The sequence below is a fragment of the Vidua macroura genome, chromosome 3 (genome assembly GCF_024509145.1).
Source record: "Vidua macroura isolate BioBank_ID:100142 chromosome 3, ASM2450914v1, whole genome shotgun sequence".
Taxonomy (NCBI): Eukaryota; Metazoa; Chordata; class Aves; order Passeriformes; family Viduidae; genus Vidua; species Vidua macroura.
In genome coordinates, this window is record NC_071573.1 from 28,285,742 (window position 1) to 28,303,481 (window position 17,740).

Genomic DNA, 17,740 nt, shown 5'->3' on the forward strand with positions numbered 1-17,740 from the left:
TTGGTAATACTCATGCATGCCTGTAACTGCACACATGCTGGTGGAGCTTTTCAGCTTGGGCAAGGCTCTGTGTGAGAATGAGTCTAGTGCTTCCTACCCAAGCTGATTCATGCAGTGCTATGTGTGTATATATATGTATATGGTGTGAGGTATTATGGACTAGTTAGAAGTAACAGAGAAGATGAATGTGTAAAGTAGCTGTGTGATTTGTCTGTAAATTCTCTTTCTGTTAAAGGTAGTCTTCAAAAGTAACAGGACTCAAAATTAGCAAATATGTTGAGTTTGTCATGCCCCACACCACATGGAGTGGATGGCCAGAATGGCTGTGCTATTTCACAGTGCAGTTTGTCTGTTTGATCAATATTTTGGTTTTTACCTCAGCTACTCTTTGTAACCCTCTCTGATCAAGTGAAGATTTGTAGTGTAAATCTGCTTTGCTTCTGGTTTTGATATGCAACAAATGATTCTGTGATCCTTGCAAAGAGATTGTTTTGTACTGATGTAGAATACGTCACTCCCATGAGCAAAAAATGTTTGAGTAGCAAAAAGCGCAATTTTTTTCAGTTAAAGCCTGTTCTACATTATCAAATTCCTAAAAGACTTCAGGGAGCTAGGTAGTTCATTTTGACTGTCACCTACTGCCTGAATCCAGAACCTGTTTGAAGATTTATCACAGTACATAGAATGTCTCTGTGCAGGTTGCAGAGTTGCTGGGCTATGTATAGAGCACTATGCATATATCCAGGGGTTATGTGAGTGCATGTGCCTTTCTACTTGTACAACAGGTTAAACATCTATCCAGAACCAGCACAACTAAATTAGCTATCTTCCTGTTTTTGATATGCTGAATTATAGAATTAATTTTTAATTTGTTCTTGTTTTTGTGTAGGATTGTGACAGTGATATGCAATGATGAAGGGAGTCATGTTTCAGTTTCCTGTATTAAAAGTGCAGCCTTGTTTTGGCTTAAACCAGAGTAGAAATAGTGTTGGCAGAGTCAGTGACCCGTAACCTAGACCCTACAGGGTGCTGTGGCCCATTGCTGTGTGGCAATTCCTTTAGGCAGATCCTTTGACTGATGCTGCTCTCAGGAGTGAAATCCTGATGCAGTTATTCTCAGTAGGCCCTCAAGAGGCCAAGGACTCCTTTGTCAAGTATTATACAAGAAAAAAGATTTTGATATATGGACTGCTTTTATATTTTCATTTGCCTTCAAATGGGGGCTAGCTTAAGCTACCTTCATAATGATCTCCCCTTTCTTTTAATTTTTAATTTTTGTTTTTAATAAGAGGAAAAAAAGCCAGAATCAGAATACTGAAGATTTACCATGTATGTGACGAATAAGTGGAGATTTTTGATATTTTACTTGCTGCAACAAAAATGGTACATATTGTCTACAAAGCAAAGTACTGAGAGTAGAAGAAAAACTAGGTTGGTTTACTTGGGAATGGCATATGTATTAAAATTTGAATAGCTAATGCAAGGTGATGTTATTTCTACACTGTTTCTTTTTGGTTTTTTTTTTTTTTTTTTTTTTGGTTTTTTTTTGTTTTTTTTTTTTTTTGTTTTTCCCCCTGGCTTCAGAATGAATAAATTAAAAGGCTTTAATAATTTAAAATAATACATGTATTCATATCTCTTTACACTTTTCTCAGTTCATATGTATAGTTCCTGTAAATTATGATCTCATTATTTCTGTATGGACATTAAGGAAATAATGTATCCTGAAAGATAAATCTCTAACATAGTTGATGGAAAAAAGATGAAAAAAAAATCATCCTTTAGGTCTTACACAGACCATCAGAGTGAATGAGCTCCTCTTCCGGGTTGTCTTCTCAGGTCTATAGACAGAAAAGCTTTCTTACCATGTTGGCATCAAGCAGGCGTTCTCTTGGATAATATTCTTATTTCCTAATCCCACACCTAGAGCCTTAATGTGTCTCGACTGAGTTTACCCAAGAACAGGATATAAAAATCCTTTTATTTTCTTTCTCTTTTTTTCCCTTTTCTTTCTTTTTATTTTCTCCCTACTTCTTCTTTCATTCCTGCAGAAAATCCCACAAAATTCAGCCCTTCTGTGAGGAGTTACTGTAGAAGATAAATAATTTGTGTTTTATAAGCAGAATCATATGCCATTCTGAGTAGGGGTAGGAGAGTTCTTGTACAATCTGTGCCTTTTCATCTCTGCCAACAAATTTTGAAAAGTTGTTTATCGGCTTTTGAGGATGTGAACTGAATGTTAGAAAAGCAGTTTAGATCTCTGAAACTGTGGTTATTGTCATACAGTGCAAGAAAATGCCAGTGTAGGTCTTGAACATGAACTTTGGATTCTTACAGAAAACATAAAAGCACATTTTTTGTGCGCTTAGTTCTTCTTGTCCTACATTTATTATTTTTTATATATTAACACTGCATTTTCTTAAGGAGAGACAACCATGCAGCTTGTTAACCAACTGGCTCAAACAAACCTTTGCCTATGCTAAAGGAAAGACAGTCTTGTTAAAACAAGATATGAACAGGAGTTTCACAGAAAAATGGTGAAAATCTTAATGATGGGAAAAATTATTAATAGCAGCTGCCTCAGGAAAATGGAATATACAAATCTCCCTTTTCTTAAAGTCAGGTGTAGTAACTATTCATGCAGGTTACATGGCAGTGCTGCATGTGGCTTTTGTGTTTCTTGAGCCAGATGATGGATCTAACCAGTATTTCTTGGGCACTGTCAGATTAACCATGTGCACTTTTGCTCATGGTGGTCTGCCAGCCTGGATTTGAGGGCAGAAGTAAAATTTTCTTTCTTTCCCACACAACTCTAAACATATGTACACTTTGGGAAAACCACTAATTGACTTTTGATTCAGCTGATGAGCTGGATGTAACCAGTAATTGGATGTTCATCATGTTGTAAATAGCAGTGTCCATGGCACAGTTTTGAGTCTGCTTCTTGCTGCTCCTAATGAGCTGCTCGAAGAAACACCTCCCAGGCCTGTTGCTTCTCACATCCTGCAGCAGCTTGCACATGTACAGATGTACACATGACCAAATACAACCTGAGCCCTGTAACAGGCTATTTTTCTTATTTGGGAGAATTTGCATTTGAATAGGTGATACAGAAATTAGGTAAAAGGGGAAAATCTAGTTGAGGTTTATGATACATAAACCATTTTTTTCACTACTGCCTGCATGTTATTGTTCTCATGCTTCTGTGGGACCCTTCTGTTCTGTAGTGTTGTTATAAACTAGCTTGCAGTGCTGAAAAATGGTTAAAGAACTATTGTGCTTGCTTTTGCATTTATTCATGTTGTATTTGATTTATTAGGATCTATTTATTAATGTAGCACATCATGATTCATAGTACTTATGGAGGTAATCCTTCCTTGCTTTCCACCCACAAGCTTCTAGCTCTCAAAATTCTCCAGAACCAGCTATCAAATAACCCCCACCCATCAAGTTTAGGAAGGTGAACTTTTCTGCTAATGAAAGGTGTGATTGTTTCCATAAAATATTTTCACTACAGGCCTGTGATAAATGTGATATGGTTGTCCAATTGCTTATGGCTGACTATTGTCCTGGAAATTGTTATTATCATAACATGCTACTTGGAAGTACCCAAAAAACCATTTTGCGTTCTTTTGGAAATAATTTTTGGTTTTGGACAGTAGGTGTGGCATATTAGTTCTTAATGGCTACGCAGTATTTATTTCTTTGTTTTGTGACCTTCTTTAGAAAAATAATGATGAGGTAGTGTGGGAGGATCACCTGGATAATTGTGTAGGAAAACTGGATAATCCCTTAGAGGCCACATGTATATCCATGCAGTCCAGCAGGAATTAAAAGTAGACTTGTTCCCTGTAAACACAAGTGATCACTTCTTTTTTTCCTACCTGCAAAATTGCTCAGATTCAAGCTTTAGATAGCAGTATGCTATTTACATGACTTGTAATGCATACAAACTGTTCTCTGGATTTCTTAGCCTATCTGAAAGTAACAGCAAATATCAAATTGATGTTAGACATTCTAAGTCATCTGAACATTGCAACAGTCGTGGTATAAGTAAAGCTAATTAATTCAGCTTTGGGAAATGCTTCCTCACTCAAATTGAAAGTGTAACCATGCATAGTCTAGCTCACAAAGTTGATTAAACTGCCTTACTACAGCTTTAGGGGATTAAATATCACAACTAAGTTAGTACAATGAAACGTGGCAAGAATCCTCATGCAGATGAGCAAATTGGCCAACTGCTAACCTAAGAGAGTTCTTCATTCACAGTCTGAATAAAGCTGTTCAGATGGTTAGACTTACTGTTTTTCTTTTGTATGAAATTTGGCAGTAATTAGATTTACTCTCTCTCCCCCAAAATCTATATTTATAATTGTTACTGCTGTAGCATCTAACTACCAAATGTGCATCTAAAGTTTTTGCCACAACCATCTAAGCTTAAAGAGACTTATGCACAGCCACCTTTCCTTTGATGTGTGTGGTAAACTTACTGCTCTTCAGCAATCCCAGCTTTTTATCTGTAGGTTTGAAAATATGTTGTTGATACCTGCAATGTACGTATTTTTTAAGCTGAGTGTTGAAGAAAAAGGTATACAGGAAAGGAAGAAAGTTTGGAAAGTTTTCTGAAAGTGAGATTTTCTTTGAACATGAAATTTTGATCTCATACTGATCTAATACAACTTTAAAAGTATTTTAACAAACAGTGAAATGACTGTAACTCCACAAATGTTGGTGGTGGTTTGAATGCTTGCATAAGCCAGATGCAGCTAAGCTCCGAGGAATGGTTTCAAGCAAATAAGGTAGGAAGTTAATGCACTGTATCTTTGGGCACTCTGCTGTTTTCGTACATCATTGGTCTGTGCAGCTGTTGAAAGGAGTCTTGTGTTTTCCCATTATGTCTTCCCAGTCTCCTATTTCTGCTTTTTTCTCTTTCTCTTTTTTTTTTTTCTTTTTTTTTTTTTTTTTTTTTTTTTTTTTTTTTTTTTTTAGCAGGCCAAGCAATTGGAATTGACCTAGATTAAGGGACAACTAGGTGAATAAAAAACTAATTGTATGATCTGAGTCAGAGGGTTGTGGCTAAGCATCCACACTGTGTGTGGAGTCTTGTGGGAGTCTCCATGGGGACCTGTCTTTTGCAGTGACTGGAGTAGGCAATGTGGTGCACTCTTATCATGTTTGCAGGTGACACAAGAATGAAGGGGGCGACCAGGTGATGGCTTGAAGGAGGGGCTGGTATTCAGGGATTCCTAGAAAGCAGGAGGAGTGCTATGTCAAGAACATGAAGATTCAAATGCCAAGTCTTGCACCTGGGAGGGAAGAGCTCCTGGCAGGAGCATAAGCTGAGAACAGGGAGGCTTGAGGGGGCAGCTCTTCAGGAAGAGCCCTGAGGCTGCTCACAGACAGCAGCTCCCTGACAAGGAAGGGAGTTGGTCAAGAGCATCCTGGGCTGCACCGCCAGGCACGTAGCCAGTAGATCAAGGCAAGAGATTATTCTCCCTGATTATTTAGCACCCATTGCATTACATCGAATTATATTGCATCCAGTTTTTAGGTTCCTGATAAAAGGAAAGTTGCTGATAAATTGGAATGCATTCAGCATTGCCCTTCTAGGAGAGTCAACTGGAATTGGCCTTTCTCAATTTGGAGAACAGGTGTACTCCCAGTGCCTATGGGGGTTATAGACCAGAAGATGGAGTTGAACTCTCGGCAGTGACTAAATTGAAATGGGAGTGATTCAGATTAGATACATGTAGAAGATTTTCTCCCTTAGTGGGGGATGGAGAGGTTATGTGTTCTTTTGTCTTCAGAGATTTTCAATTACTGAGTACCAGGGAATGACCTCACAGCTGAGCCTATTTTGAAGTATAGGTTTTGCAAGGGACCTCCTGAGGCCTTTTCCAGCCTGAATTACTCTGTTTCCATGATTTTTGGTTGAATTTCCAGATTCCAACTCTGGCTGGAAAGAATACTGTCAGCATTTTGGTGGCAATAGAGGGAGAATACTTGTCAGCATTTTGGTGGCAATAGAGGGAGAATTTTCTTCTTTCTTTTAGTACTGAAGATTTACTTCTTCTCTCGGAAGATAGTCTTCAGTGTTTAAACTAATTTCTCTTACTCTGTCGCAGTACACAAGGGGAGCACATGGGGGGTTATTTTGATTAATTAAGGGAGAGTAGTATGTCCAAGGAATTGACCTCGTTTTCCTAACTGATGATTAACTATACAGTTGTTGGAGCTGCATTTAAACCTTTAAATGTCTTTCAGGGGTTTTAAAAATTATTTTAAAAGAATTTTTTATTAAATAGGAGTATCGTATTTCTAGAGACTTGTCCTCAGTTTATTTTCATTTTAGTTGCAGAAACAAGCAATTCTTCCTCGTAGCAAGCTTGACTCATCACATAACTATAAACAGAGATACTGTATACTAAGCTAGTTGGCACAGACAGTTTTCTCTTCTTCTCAGGCTCTCTAACACCACCATTTTCTAACAGCAAATCCCACAAATTAAATGGAAGAGGTAAAAAAGAATGTGCATCATGTTTAAAAGTGGTAATGCATATGTAAAATGAGTGAGGGTTACAGTTTCTTTCCAGTATCCATTGCTTAACTGAATCAGTTAAGTCTCATTTATATCAGATGGGAAAGGGAATGTTGTGGTGCTGTCCCTGAAAGTATCACCATATCTCTCTGATTTTCAGGATCACAGTAATTATTTACCACTGATGATTAAAAAGCCTACATACAATAAATAGACCACAAGTTTTAAAAGCTGGAGATACTGGAGACGTATGCTTTTTCTCACTTGGATTTTTCTTTTAAATAATGAAATATTTCTTGTAAAGTGGGAGAAGTGCTACAAAACAGCATTATCTTAAATTTTGCCCAAGGCCTAAAGGAGAGTGTGTAAGTTTCAAAACGTGATTGTATGTATGTATGAAGTACTCATCTTTGGAGTCATACCTATTAATTTTAAATTGATTTTTTTGGTCTCTCTAATCGTGAAACAATGAGGTCTGTGTATGTCATCACCATATTGCTGCATAAGAATATTTGCTCACTCTGAGCTATTGCTTTTCTTCCCTTCCTGAGTGCTGAAATGTGCTTAGCTTTGTGCTACTTTATGATTTCCTGTAGGTACCTTCTGTTTCACTCCTTTTGGTAGAAATAATCTCTCCTTGAATGGCAAATGAAATTCACATGTGCTCTAAATCAAGTCAAAGATGTGAAGAGATCTCTAAAACTTCTGCAAGGTTGTTACCATTTTCCTTCTAATGGGTATTAAGGCTTGATAATTGCAAAAACCTGCTTCAAAAGCAGCAGCTCTCTGGAGGTTTCTTCAGATGCAGAATTCCTTGTGTTGCCATCAAACGAGTTTCGCTTACTCCCTTCTATATGCTGTCCTGTTTCCTTTCCTGGTACTGGTTTGTATGATTGCTGGGACAAATTATTACTTGTTTTACTAAATCCTACTGTTAACATTGGTTTTATATTTTAGTGCTGAAGCAGGAAATGGTAACATTTTCCTGATGGTAAATTGTGTTGAGTGGATGGAACTGTTCTGTGTCTGGCAATGGTTTGTTCTACTTATTACCCAACTTGTCAGATAATCCTGTGTAAAACACCTGTTTTATTTCTAAAAATACACCAGAAAAATTTACTTTGTTTCATGTTTAGCATGTTTTAAGAGATGGGTCTAAGAGACATTTGGTTTCAGCTTCAGGTTCTTGAATCAACATTTTCATATCTTATGTAAGATGAGTGAAAAAAAGTTGCTTAAAGGTGGTGGGTTTTCTTCTTAATTTTTTAAACTTCTTAATTGAGGAAGATACTGAGATGAGCATAGATGTCTAAAGCCATTTTAAACTCTGGAAGATTATCTCTGGCTTCCTGCAACAACTTTAAAATGACCAATATTGTCCTGTGTTTTGTGCCTTATCTGCAGTCGGATGTTTTTGATATGTTGATCAAGTTTGTGTTTGGATGCCTAAATTACTTAGGAAAAAAGCCCCAGACACAAGGTAACTAGAAGAAATATTGGCGTTTGAACCTGACAATCAAAATGTAGCTTGTAGTGGTCATTTACTGTAATAAACAGTTGTAGAAATTAATTGCTGGAAACATTGGTATGGTATAACCCCAACTAGCAACAAAACACCACACAGCTGTTGGCTCACTACCCCAGGTGGGATGGGGGAGAGAATTGGAATTAACAAACAAAGCAAACCAAGGAATTAATTCACTGCTTCCCATGGGCAGGCAGGTGTTCACCCATCCCCAGGACAGCCAGGGTCTGTTACACACAACAGTGACTTGGGAAGGCAAAACATCATCACTGCAAATGCCCCCATTTCCCTCTTCTGTCCTCCAGCTTTATATGCTGATCATGATGCCATGTGGTATCCCTTGGGGTCAGCTGTCCTGGTTGTGTCCCCTCCCAGCTCCTTGTGCCTCCCCAGCCTCCTCATTGATGGGGTGTTATGAGGAGCAGCAATGGCCTCAGCTTTGGGTAAGCTCTGCTTACCCAATAACAAAATAACAAAAACATCCCTGTGTTATCAATGCTGTTCCCAGCACAAATCCAAAACACAGTCCTATCCTATCCAAAACCAGCACAAACATAAACCTTTTAACATGAATTTCTATTTTTAAATTAACTATTTGCCTAATTAAAAATGCTTCACCTTGGCATAGATTTCTTCTAAGATTTATTTATCGTCAGTATTATAGATGCTAAAATAATTCTGAATTGAGTTATAGTCTGACTTGAACCTGTACACATGCCCAGTGAGGCTGTGGGTTGTCAGGTGAGATGCGTTAAATTCTTGTTTTCATTTTTGTTTTCTTACTCTCTTTCTCCACAAAACATGCCAAAACAGGGAAGGGGATGGGGGTGTCTACAGCAAGACCTAAAGTAGAATTGGGTTTTAGAAGTTGGGTATGCTGTTATATCACTTTTGTGAAAAGAGCTATTAGAAGTGGAATGAACTACACACTGGCATTATTTAAAAAAGTAGTAGTGTTGCATTTGGAGAGAACTGTGGTTGCTATGAGGATGCAGGCAGGCTTCAATTTGAAATAGTCTTTGTAGGTTGGTTGTAAAAATGGTTATTATTAGTAGAGTGGGTGAGGTCCTGTGTTGTAGGTAGTTACATGAAATACTATCTCATGCTGAGTTTCTGTTGTTGAGTTTCTGAGAAACATTTTGTGAACTACACTTGGTTCTGCAGATGATGGATAATTTACCAGGTAGAAAGTTGCCAAATCTTAAAGTTTTTAAAGGGTCTATATTTTTGTATCCATTATTCAGAGAGACTTTTTGCCTTTTTTGGGAAGCTAGAGGAGGCACAGATTCAAGTTCCACATGTCCTAAAAATCCTGGAAGAAGAACTAGAAATTCAGCCCTCAAGATCCCAGGATAGCTTTTTTGGAGAGCCTGCCATTGTGTGACATGTTAGCAAGCACTGGGAACATTGCCCTTCAATTCTATATGAGACTCTTTCTAGTGTCTGCTTTTATTTCTTCCTGGCTTGCTTAAAATAGAAACAACTTTAAGTCTTATTTAAATATGCAAATTTACTGCATTTGTTGTCAGTATCAAAGAAGGTGGAAGACACTAGACTTTTTCAGTTTTCTTAGACTGTTTTTGCAGTCTTGGACTTCAATTATGCTTAGTAAATTTCAGTTCATAGAAAGTGTGCTTTTCTCCAGGACTTCTGTAAAAGTTTTAGTAGTAGTAATGTTGGCAAGAGAAAGTCAAACTCAAAACTGGTCAGCAAGCAAGAGTAAAAAGCAGAGGAAAGAAGATGAAAAAAGAATGAGTAATGTTGACAGGATTGTTCTTAAATTGTGTGAAAGACATCAATGCGTAGTACAGAGAAGAGGAGCATAATTTTTTAAAGGGTTGAAGTAGAAGTGTATAATTCAAAATACTTAACATTCTGTCAAGTTACATAAACTGTAGTCTTGTTAAACTCATCTTTTCTTTGAAATACTAAAGGAGGTTGCTAAGGGGTGGGGGGATGTCAAATGAAATGGCTGCAATGATGTTATGCAACACAGTTAATTTCGACCTACGCTCTGCTTCTCTGCAGAAGAAGTTGAAGAAGAGTCTGAAACTACAATTGAGGTTGATTTGACTGATAAACAGAAACATCAGTTGAAGCACAGAGAGCTTTTCCTTTCTCGCCAGTATGAGTCCCTACCAGCAACGCATATCAGGTAAGAAGTAGTAAATACAATTTATCTGTATGTTCCGCTGGGTGCGTTGCCTGCCAGTAGCCCATCTATTGGACTGCTTCAGCCTTGTAAAAGGGTGTCATTGATCTTAGCTGAGTTGGGCCAGGATGTCCCATGAACTGCTTTGGAAGCACCTTTGGTTTTTTCCTTCTGTTACTTGATGTTTGAGTCTTAGAAGGCACAAGATTCTCAAAGCTCTTGCTTGCCAATTGATAGCCAATTGATTATCAGTTGATAATTTGGTGGAAAGTCAGTCTGTTACAGCTTTGGAAGAGCTCATTTTTTTTAGTTATTCTGCTGGCCAAAGGAAGCTTGACCATTTTGTCTGGCCTGGAAAACAGCAGATGGATTTGGAAAGGAGGCAGTGACTCATTGGTCAGATCTGCAGTTTAGGGCTCAATGCATGTAAAATTAAAATTCCTCCAACTTCATTAAATGTGAAGAAGTCATGACTGAGTTTGGCTAAATGTTGCAGAAGCATTTCAAGTATTTCAAGTATTGTTTTAAATTGTCTTTAATGCAAATGTAGGAATTTTTTGCTAAAGCTCAAAAAATGTTTGTCGACTTCTTTCTGTAAGTGATGTAGGTGCTCATGTCATCCTCTATTTAGCAGTCAGGAAACCTTTTTTTTTTGTGTTGGAATGAGGGGATGATGAATCTAGAAATGGAAAAGAAATAGCACAGTGATGGGGGGAGTCTAATTTAGTGTGAAACAATGCATTCTTACATTGCATTCTTAAGGAGTTTTCATTTTCTTATTGCATCTAGCTGTCCCCAGCTATTTCAGACTGTGTGTCTAGACGCTGTCAAAAAAAAAAAAAAAAGGTACATATTGTCCAACAGGAGAAGCACATTGTATGTGTATATCTATTTTCTCTCTTATTGGCAAATCACATGCCCATGAATTATTCTGTGTGGAAGGGACCCACAAACATCACTTGAGTCCAGCTCCTGGCCCTGCACAGCACCATCCCCAAGAATCACACCATGTGCCTGGGAGCATTTTCCAAACACTTCTTGAACTCTGTCAGGCTTGGTGCTGTCAGCACTTCTCTGGGGAGCCTGTCTCAGGCCCAGCCACCTTCTGGGTAAAAAAACTTTTTCTAATATCCAACCTAAACCTCTCTTGACACATTTCAGGACATTCCTTTGGGTTCTGTCACTGGGCACTACAGAGATGAGAGGTTGCTTATCTCTCTTGCTGACAACACAAAAACTGGAAGTTGGAAATTTTGTATTAATTTCTTGTGCTTTATTCAGCTACTTGTTCTGACTTTGAGAAAGTAATTTAACTGTCAATTTTCTGCTGCTCCAACTATAGCATGGAGATAATAATCCTGTGCAGTTTCTTTTACTTACTTTGACATTTTGATATTGAAATAAGGTATTCTCCTTGCAGAGGGAAGATTACATAGAAGAAGTATTGTAAATGTCTTCTCACCTCACAATTCTCACCTCAGCAAATACAACAGAGGTTCTCCAGTACATAGTTCACAAAGAGGGCAGAAAAACACATGAATTCATAGTACATGCCACACAGCACAGCAGGCAAAAGCAGAGTGATGACTTGCAGCTACTTTTCAGAACAGATGAATGTTGTAGGACTGTGCTGTCACGTGTTACTAAGACCTTTAGCAGACACATTCTGGAACAAGCTTGATGTTTCAACATTTTAAAACTCTGTTTTAAAAACAAACAAGAAGGCAAATAGACTATAAGGTATTCCTTACTTAGGTCTTTAACTTACTAGTGTTCACATCTGTGATTTTCAGCAGTTTTCTTAAGTTTTATTAATTAGCTTGTCCTCTAAAGAGGAGAGAAATTTTGAGAAGGTGGCACTCCTCTAGCTTTCTTCCATCAGTACTCCAGAATACTCAAGGATGCAGATATCACAGCTTCTCTGGGTGTCTGTTTTGGTATTTGATTTCTGTTGTGGTGATTTTTTTTTCCCTGTCATCTATTTGGGATTTTACTTATTGAAACTTTGTCTACTACCTTGTACTCTATCACTGCTTCTCTGAAAGAAGCCTGGCACCATCTTAGTTATCTATCTTTTCATTAGCTAATTGAACAAAGCAGTAGAATTTCTCCCTTTAGTTGGCATACCTTAAGAGTGAACAAATACAGTTTAATATCATCTGCAGACATGTTGAAAGTGTATTTTTTCCCTGGGTCAGTAACTGGGGGATACCCCCAGTAACCAGCTGCCTGCTGGACTTTGTATCACTCACCACAGCCTCTCCAGTCTGGTGGCTTTTCCAAGCTTATTGTCTACTTGTTTAGTCTGTATGTTTCCAATCTGCTTGAGGACACTGGAACACTTTGGGCCTTGCTGAAGTCAGGTTCAATGACATTCTCTGCTGTCACTGGTCTACCAAATCAGTTGCCTCCATATAGAAAGCTAGGGGATATTTGTGCAATAAAAGCCAGGGTAGCTCCATGATGTGGGCCTTTGCTCTAAGCACCTGCAGTTTTGGCCCTTAGGAAAGACTGGAGTTACAGGAGTAAATGGTACAATGGCATAGAGTGGAGATTGGAGGTTGGAAATCAGCTTTCTCCAAAGTAAGAACACAAAAACTCAACCCCTCTGGGAGGAAGAGGAGAAAGTTCAAGTTGATTTTAAGAGGATAGAGGAGGTTTTTGACAGCTACAGATCTTGACCTTTTCCCGACATCCTCAGCCAAGAAAAGTATCTAACTGCCTTTTTTATTGAAATTGAAGGAGTAAAAGAATTTTACCTAGTATGTTTTTATTAGGTTTTACTTATAAGGTTTTACTGCTTTTGTTTTATCTTTCTTCTTTTCTTAATTTTACCCTTTTAAAGTTTTTCAAACTGAATGGTAAAGGAAATTACACCTCTTTCCCTCCAAAAACCCCCTAAGGTTATTTTTGTTCTAAATACAATGATGTCTCATTTATACACCTGTTGCTGTTACTTTGTAGTTGAAGCTCCAGAGTAACTACCACGCAGTAATTTTAGTGGGTTAGATTTCTTTGATGTGCATATCTAATTCTGGAACTTTTTGGTCTGCAGCTCTGGGTCTTGAAGAATTCTGATGTAATCTGTTTGGTCTTAGTGAAATACAGTTTCATCCCTCATTCTGATATTTTTATTTTGTTATGTATACATTATATGTAACTGTTTTGATATGTAATTTGTTTTGTTAGAAATGCTGGGATTTTTTAGACTTCATCTTGTCTCCCCTTTAAATTAGATGTCACTATGCCATTTCAGTAGTTTTAGGGAGCAGCAAAAGTTTTGGCATAAAAATCATAAAAATCCGGAGAGCCAGATTTAGAAAATAATTAGCAGTGGGTAGTGTAGTAATTAAATGTGGCAATGGTGCCTTGTGGACAGAGTTCTTGCAGTGGAATGTGTTTCAGAAGGTGGAATTACCTAGCTTGTTCTCGAGTCATGGTGTGTGGCATGGAACAAGCTCATGTATCAGTCTGGGGATCAAAGACAAGGCTTGTTACCTTCCTGCCTACTTGTCAAGTTACAAGTGAAATTATTGCCTCCCCTGTCTGCTCAAATGTGTGCAGTCAGTAAAACCCCTCCAGTGGATTATCTCCTTTTTTCCTAATCCCAGCATGATGCAGATGCAGTTTTGCCAGGCTCTGTAATCCCAAATGTCCTTGTCACAGCTGTCCTGCCCACTGGACTCCCTGAGCCACTCTCCTTCATTAATGTCACACAGGGAGCGCACCCAGGATTGGTACAGGTGGCTTCTGTGAGTGGTGTCACCCCAGAGAGGGGCTGAGTTGAGCCAGTGCTGGGTACTTGGGCTCTCAGAGGTTTGAGAATTACCAAATACACCATTTTGGAAAGGCATGAAAAGTTACGGGGGGGAAAATGGTGAAAGGTGTCAGGAAGTTGAAATTATCTGCCAGTGTTGCAAAATTCACCATAAAACCTAGCATGTGGTAAAAGTGGGTTCTTGTATAAAAATCTGCAAATGGTTATCTTGTTGGAGATGCATTGGGTTATCTGACTTCTGATTTGGGCTTTAAATTTATTTTTCATTCTTAAGTTCTCAAGTGTTAAAAGGTATTAAACATATTTAGATTGTTGTAAAAGATGTATTAGTGTCTAAATTCATTTGTAATTGCTCTAAAGTTAAAAATTTCTTATGAATTGTGTAGAAGAATTTATTTATATATCAAGGTACATCTTACCATTTCAATATCTTTGCTTATTTCTTGTTTGCTCATTTGGTGTTTCAGTCTTGAGATTGAGGAGGGGGTTATGTAAGATGATGATGATGATTATATTTTAAATGTTTGGAAAGTATACACAAGCTGAGCATTTGCAGATGTCATAATAAAAGCAGGTGTGACTCTTTTGGGCTGCTTTATACATCAACAAAAACTTCCACCCCCTTCAGGGAAAAAAAAAAAAAAAGAAAATAATATTCCTTTTCTTGCATTTCATTTTACATATGTAGGATGTCTGTACATTATATAGATGTTTGTCATGATGGAGTTTGTTCAAATAACTGTAGTAAATTTTCACCCTAATCTTTAGTGGAGAGTGTTTATTCAATCTGCAATTGGATAAACTAAGTGTTTGTTTTTAGAGGATTCTATTTGTTGCTTGGCATAAACAGCAAATTCAAGTTTTCTATGCACCTATGGAAGAAAAACTTTGAGCATTGATTCTGAAATATTTTTACACATACCCTTTATTTTAAAATCTGACAAACAAGGGCAAAACCAAGAAAAGAACGCTCAAAACTATCTTAAGATGGTCATGGCTTGCTTTATTACTTCTGTTCCAGCACAGAAAGGACTTGACAAGCCTTTTAAGAATTGTGATTGCATAAGATAGTTTTATTAAAAGCTGATTAATATGACTGGGGAGAATTGAGTATTTTTGCAGAATGCCTGTGCATATGTGACGTTAAACAGCATCCAAATAGTCAGATCATGAGAAGAGTTCTTCAATTTTTATTAAGCAATTTGTACTCTCTGCATATTTTTACATGTAAAAGTATGAAAATGTGTACTTAGACTTCCAAAGTACCAGTCTATAAGGATCATTATTCTGATCATTAATGGAATTCAGAACACAGAATTAATTTTTTTTTGTTTGGTGTTTTGTTTGTTTTAGTTGTCTTTGGTGATGGTGTTTTTTTGTTATTTTGGTGGTTGTGTTTTTGGTTTTTAAATGATACCCTTGCTCTTAGGTAGACTAAGAAAACTGTGATTGGTACCACTTTGTTGACAGAAAAAAAAGTAGCTTAAGCACGTGCAATTTATAGGAGCATGCCATGCTTACAAACTGTAAGCAACCATGTGGTGCTCTTTAGATGTGTTATAAATGACTCAGTTGTTTGAAGTATCAATATTAGTGAGTCCTGATGAGATCATGAAGAAGAAAGAACAGCAAAAAGGAAAGTTGTGTGATAAAACTAAGGTGTAGAGAAATACTTTTTTTCTGAATGTGGGATTCCTTCGCTCAAAACGCAATGAATGGTCTGAAGCTCAAGACAGACACGGTGGGTCATTTTATAGTGTTACTTCTCAAGACAGGGACCTTTAGAATTTAGTGGTATTACCTCAGGATTTCCAGTTTTGGCATTCCTGGCAAACTAGAAGTTTCTGCATACAGGGTGTGTGAGTATATGTACAAATTTTAGCTATTTTTTAAAAGCTTACTATGATCCTTATAAGCTTGATTATTTTCTGGCATAAATCAGACTGGATAAGACACAAGCATAGGCATGTGCTTACCTAATCATCTGGATTGTTAAACAAGGTATTACTCCCTTCTGGGCTGAGTTTATTTGGAGCAAAGGGATTTTTGAAGCATGTCTGACTATTTTCTTCTTTTTTTTTTTTTTTTTCTTTTTTTTTTTTTTCTTTTCCAATGAATTCTAATTAATCTTACTTGAATTAAAATAAAAATTCAATTCAGGACAGAATCTTGCTTTCGTATGTGGTCAATAGCCAGTACTTGTAACAGTGTAAGAAAAAGTGTATTTATCAGTGGAAAACTGTCACTTAAATATCTGATAATCAGTACACATTTCACTGTAGTCACATAATTACAAAGTAGGAGCCTTTCACAGGGTGCAAAACTTTTACTTTCAGTTGCTTGGAGTGGTGTGTATTGCTTCTGAGCTGGGCAGCTTGTAATGGACTTGACCATCTTAAAGGTGTTTTCCAACCTAAATGGTTTAATGAATGCATGGAAAATCATTCATAACCAGCTTCCTGTGGTTTTGTTCAGTTCATGTGCATCAGTGCTGCTGTGCTAAAAGGCAACAATTCATTTACTTTTTAGCATGAATTAATCCTTGGAGAAAAAATATCAATGACTTGAGATTTCAACAATGCAGTTTCCAGTTTACAGAAAGTACATCTACAGTTATGCTTGTTTTGAGAGATCAAAATATGTAGTTTTACTGTGGCCACATTGAGAAAATATTTACCTTTTAATTACTTTTAAATCCATGTCAGTTGGGCACAATTGCTTCAGGAGACTGTAAATCTTACCAATTTGGAATGGAAAAAATTAGCACTCCAGCTCTAAAATTAAAACTCTGAAGTTTTTGACTAAGAGCAGTATCAAAATTCTGGGCCATCCCAGAATATAGCCATCATATATGATGTCATCATATGATCTATGCACATACTTAGATGCCAGGCATTTATGAGTTCATTTAGATGTGCATAAATTAGTTTGCTGTGCATTCTGTGTTTGATTTTATTTGATCAAGTGTGTGCTATCAGATAATACCAAGTATATTGATTTCTCTTTTGGCCACAGATACACAATCTTGTACTCTTTAGAAGGTTGGTATTATTTTGTCAGAGGCACAGATCCTAGTAGTAGTAACCTATCAAATATTTTTTGTTTGTTGTTTGGGTTTTCTTCCTCATGTTTCAGATGGCTCTGTAAATGAACAGAGACAAACTTGAGCCAATTAATTATGAATCAATACAATGCAGATTATTTTTGGTCAATTCTAGATATTGATTGAATATTTTAAAAGTCAGATTGTAGTTAGGGGGATCTATTATAGGTTTAAATCACTATGATGTTTTTGGGGTTTTTTTGTGGTTTTTTTTGGGTTGGTTTTTTTTTTTTTAGTGTTATGCAACAGCTCCCCAGTTAATCTCTTTGCAGTCTTGAGAACTTGATATTTGCTATAAAGACATTGGTATGTGTCTGTCAGCATCATTCTGTGCCCCTTAGATTGTGCTTGAAAGTAAAATACACAAGTACTTTTAGTACTGGCTTGCTGTGACTGGGGAATCCATTTCATACAATTAGTAGAAGCTCTTTCGACTTTGCAGTTCCCACTCTGTGGTTTGGTGATCATCATTACAGTGCAGGCTGCTTGTAAGGGATCAAGACTTGGCTCAAAGTGGGTGTTTGATTGGAAATCTTCAAAACACTTTCTCATTTAAGACAGTTCAGGGAAAAAGGTGGTGTTATTTCAGGTAGCTCTCTCCTCCTTTTACTCAGTATCTGTATATTTTCCCCTTACTTTTCTCC

The 17,740-nt window shown here is 37.3% G+C and overlaps 1 protein-coding gene across 3 annotated transcripts in view; it reads left to right on the plus strand.

The window, feature by feature from the left end:
* The window catches only part of MTA3 (metastasis associated 1 family member 3), a 133,179-nt gene that overhangs the window by 12,774 nt on the left and 102,665 nt on the right, over nt 1-17,740 (plus strand). For all 3 annotated transcript variants that reach the window (XM_053974511.1, XM_053974512.1, XM_053974510.1), the window contains exon 4: nt 10,092-10,218. In XM_053974511.1, the coding sequence (XP_053830486.1) occupies nt 10,092-10,218 (127 nt within the window). The remainder of the gene's footprint in view (nt 1-10,091; nt 10,219-17,740) is intronic.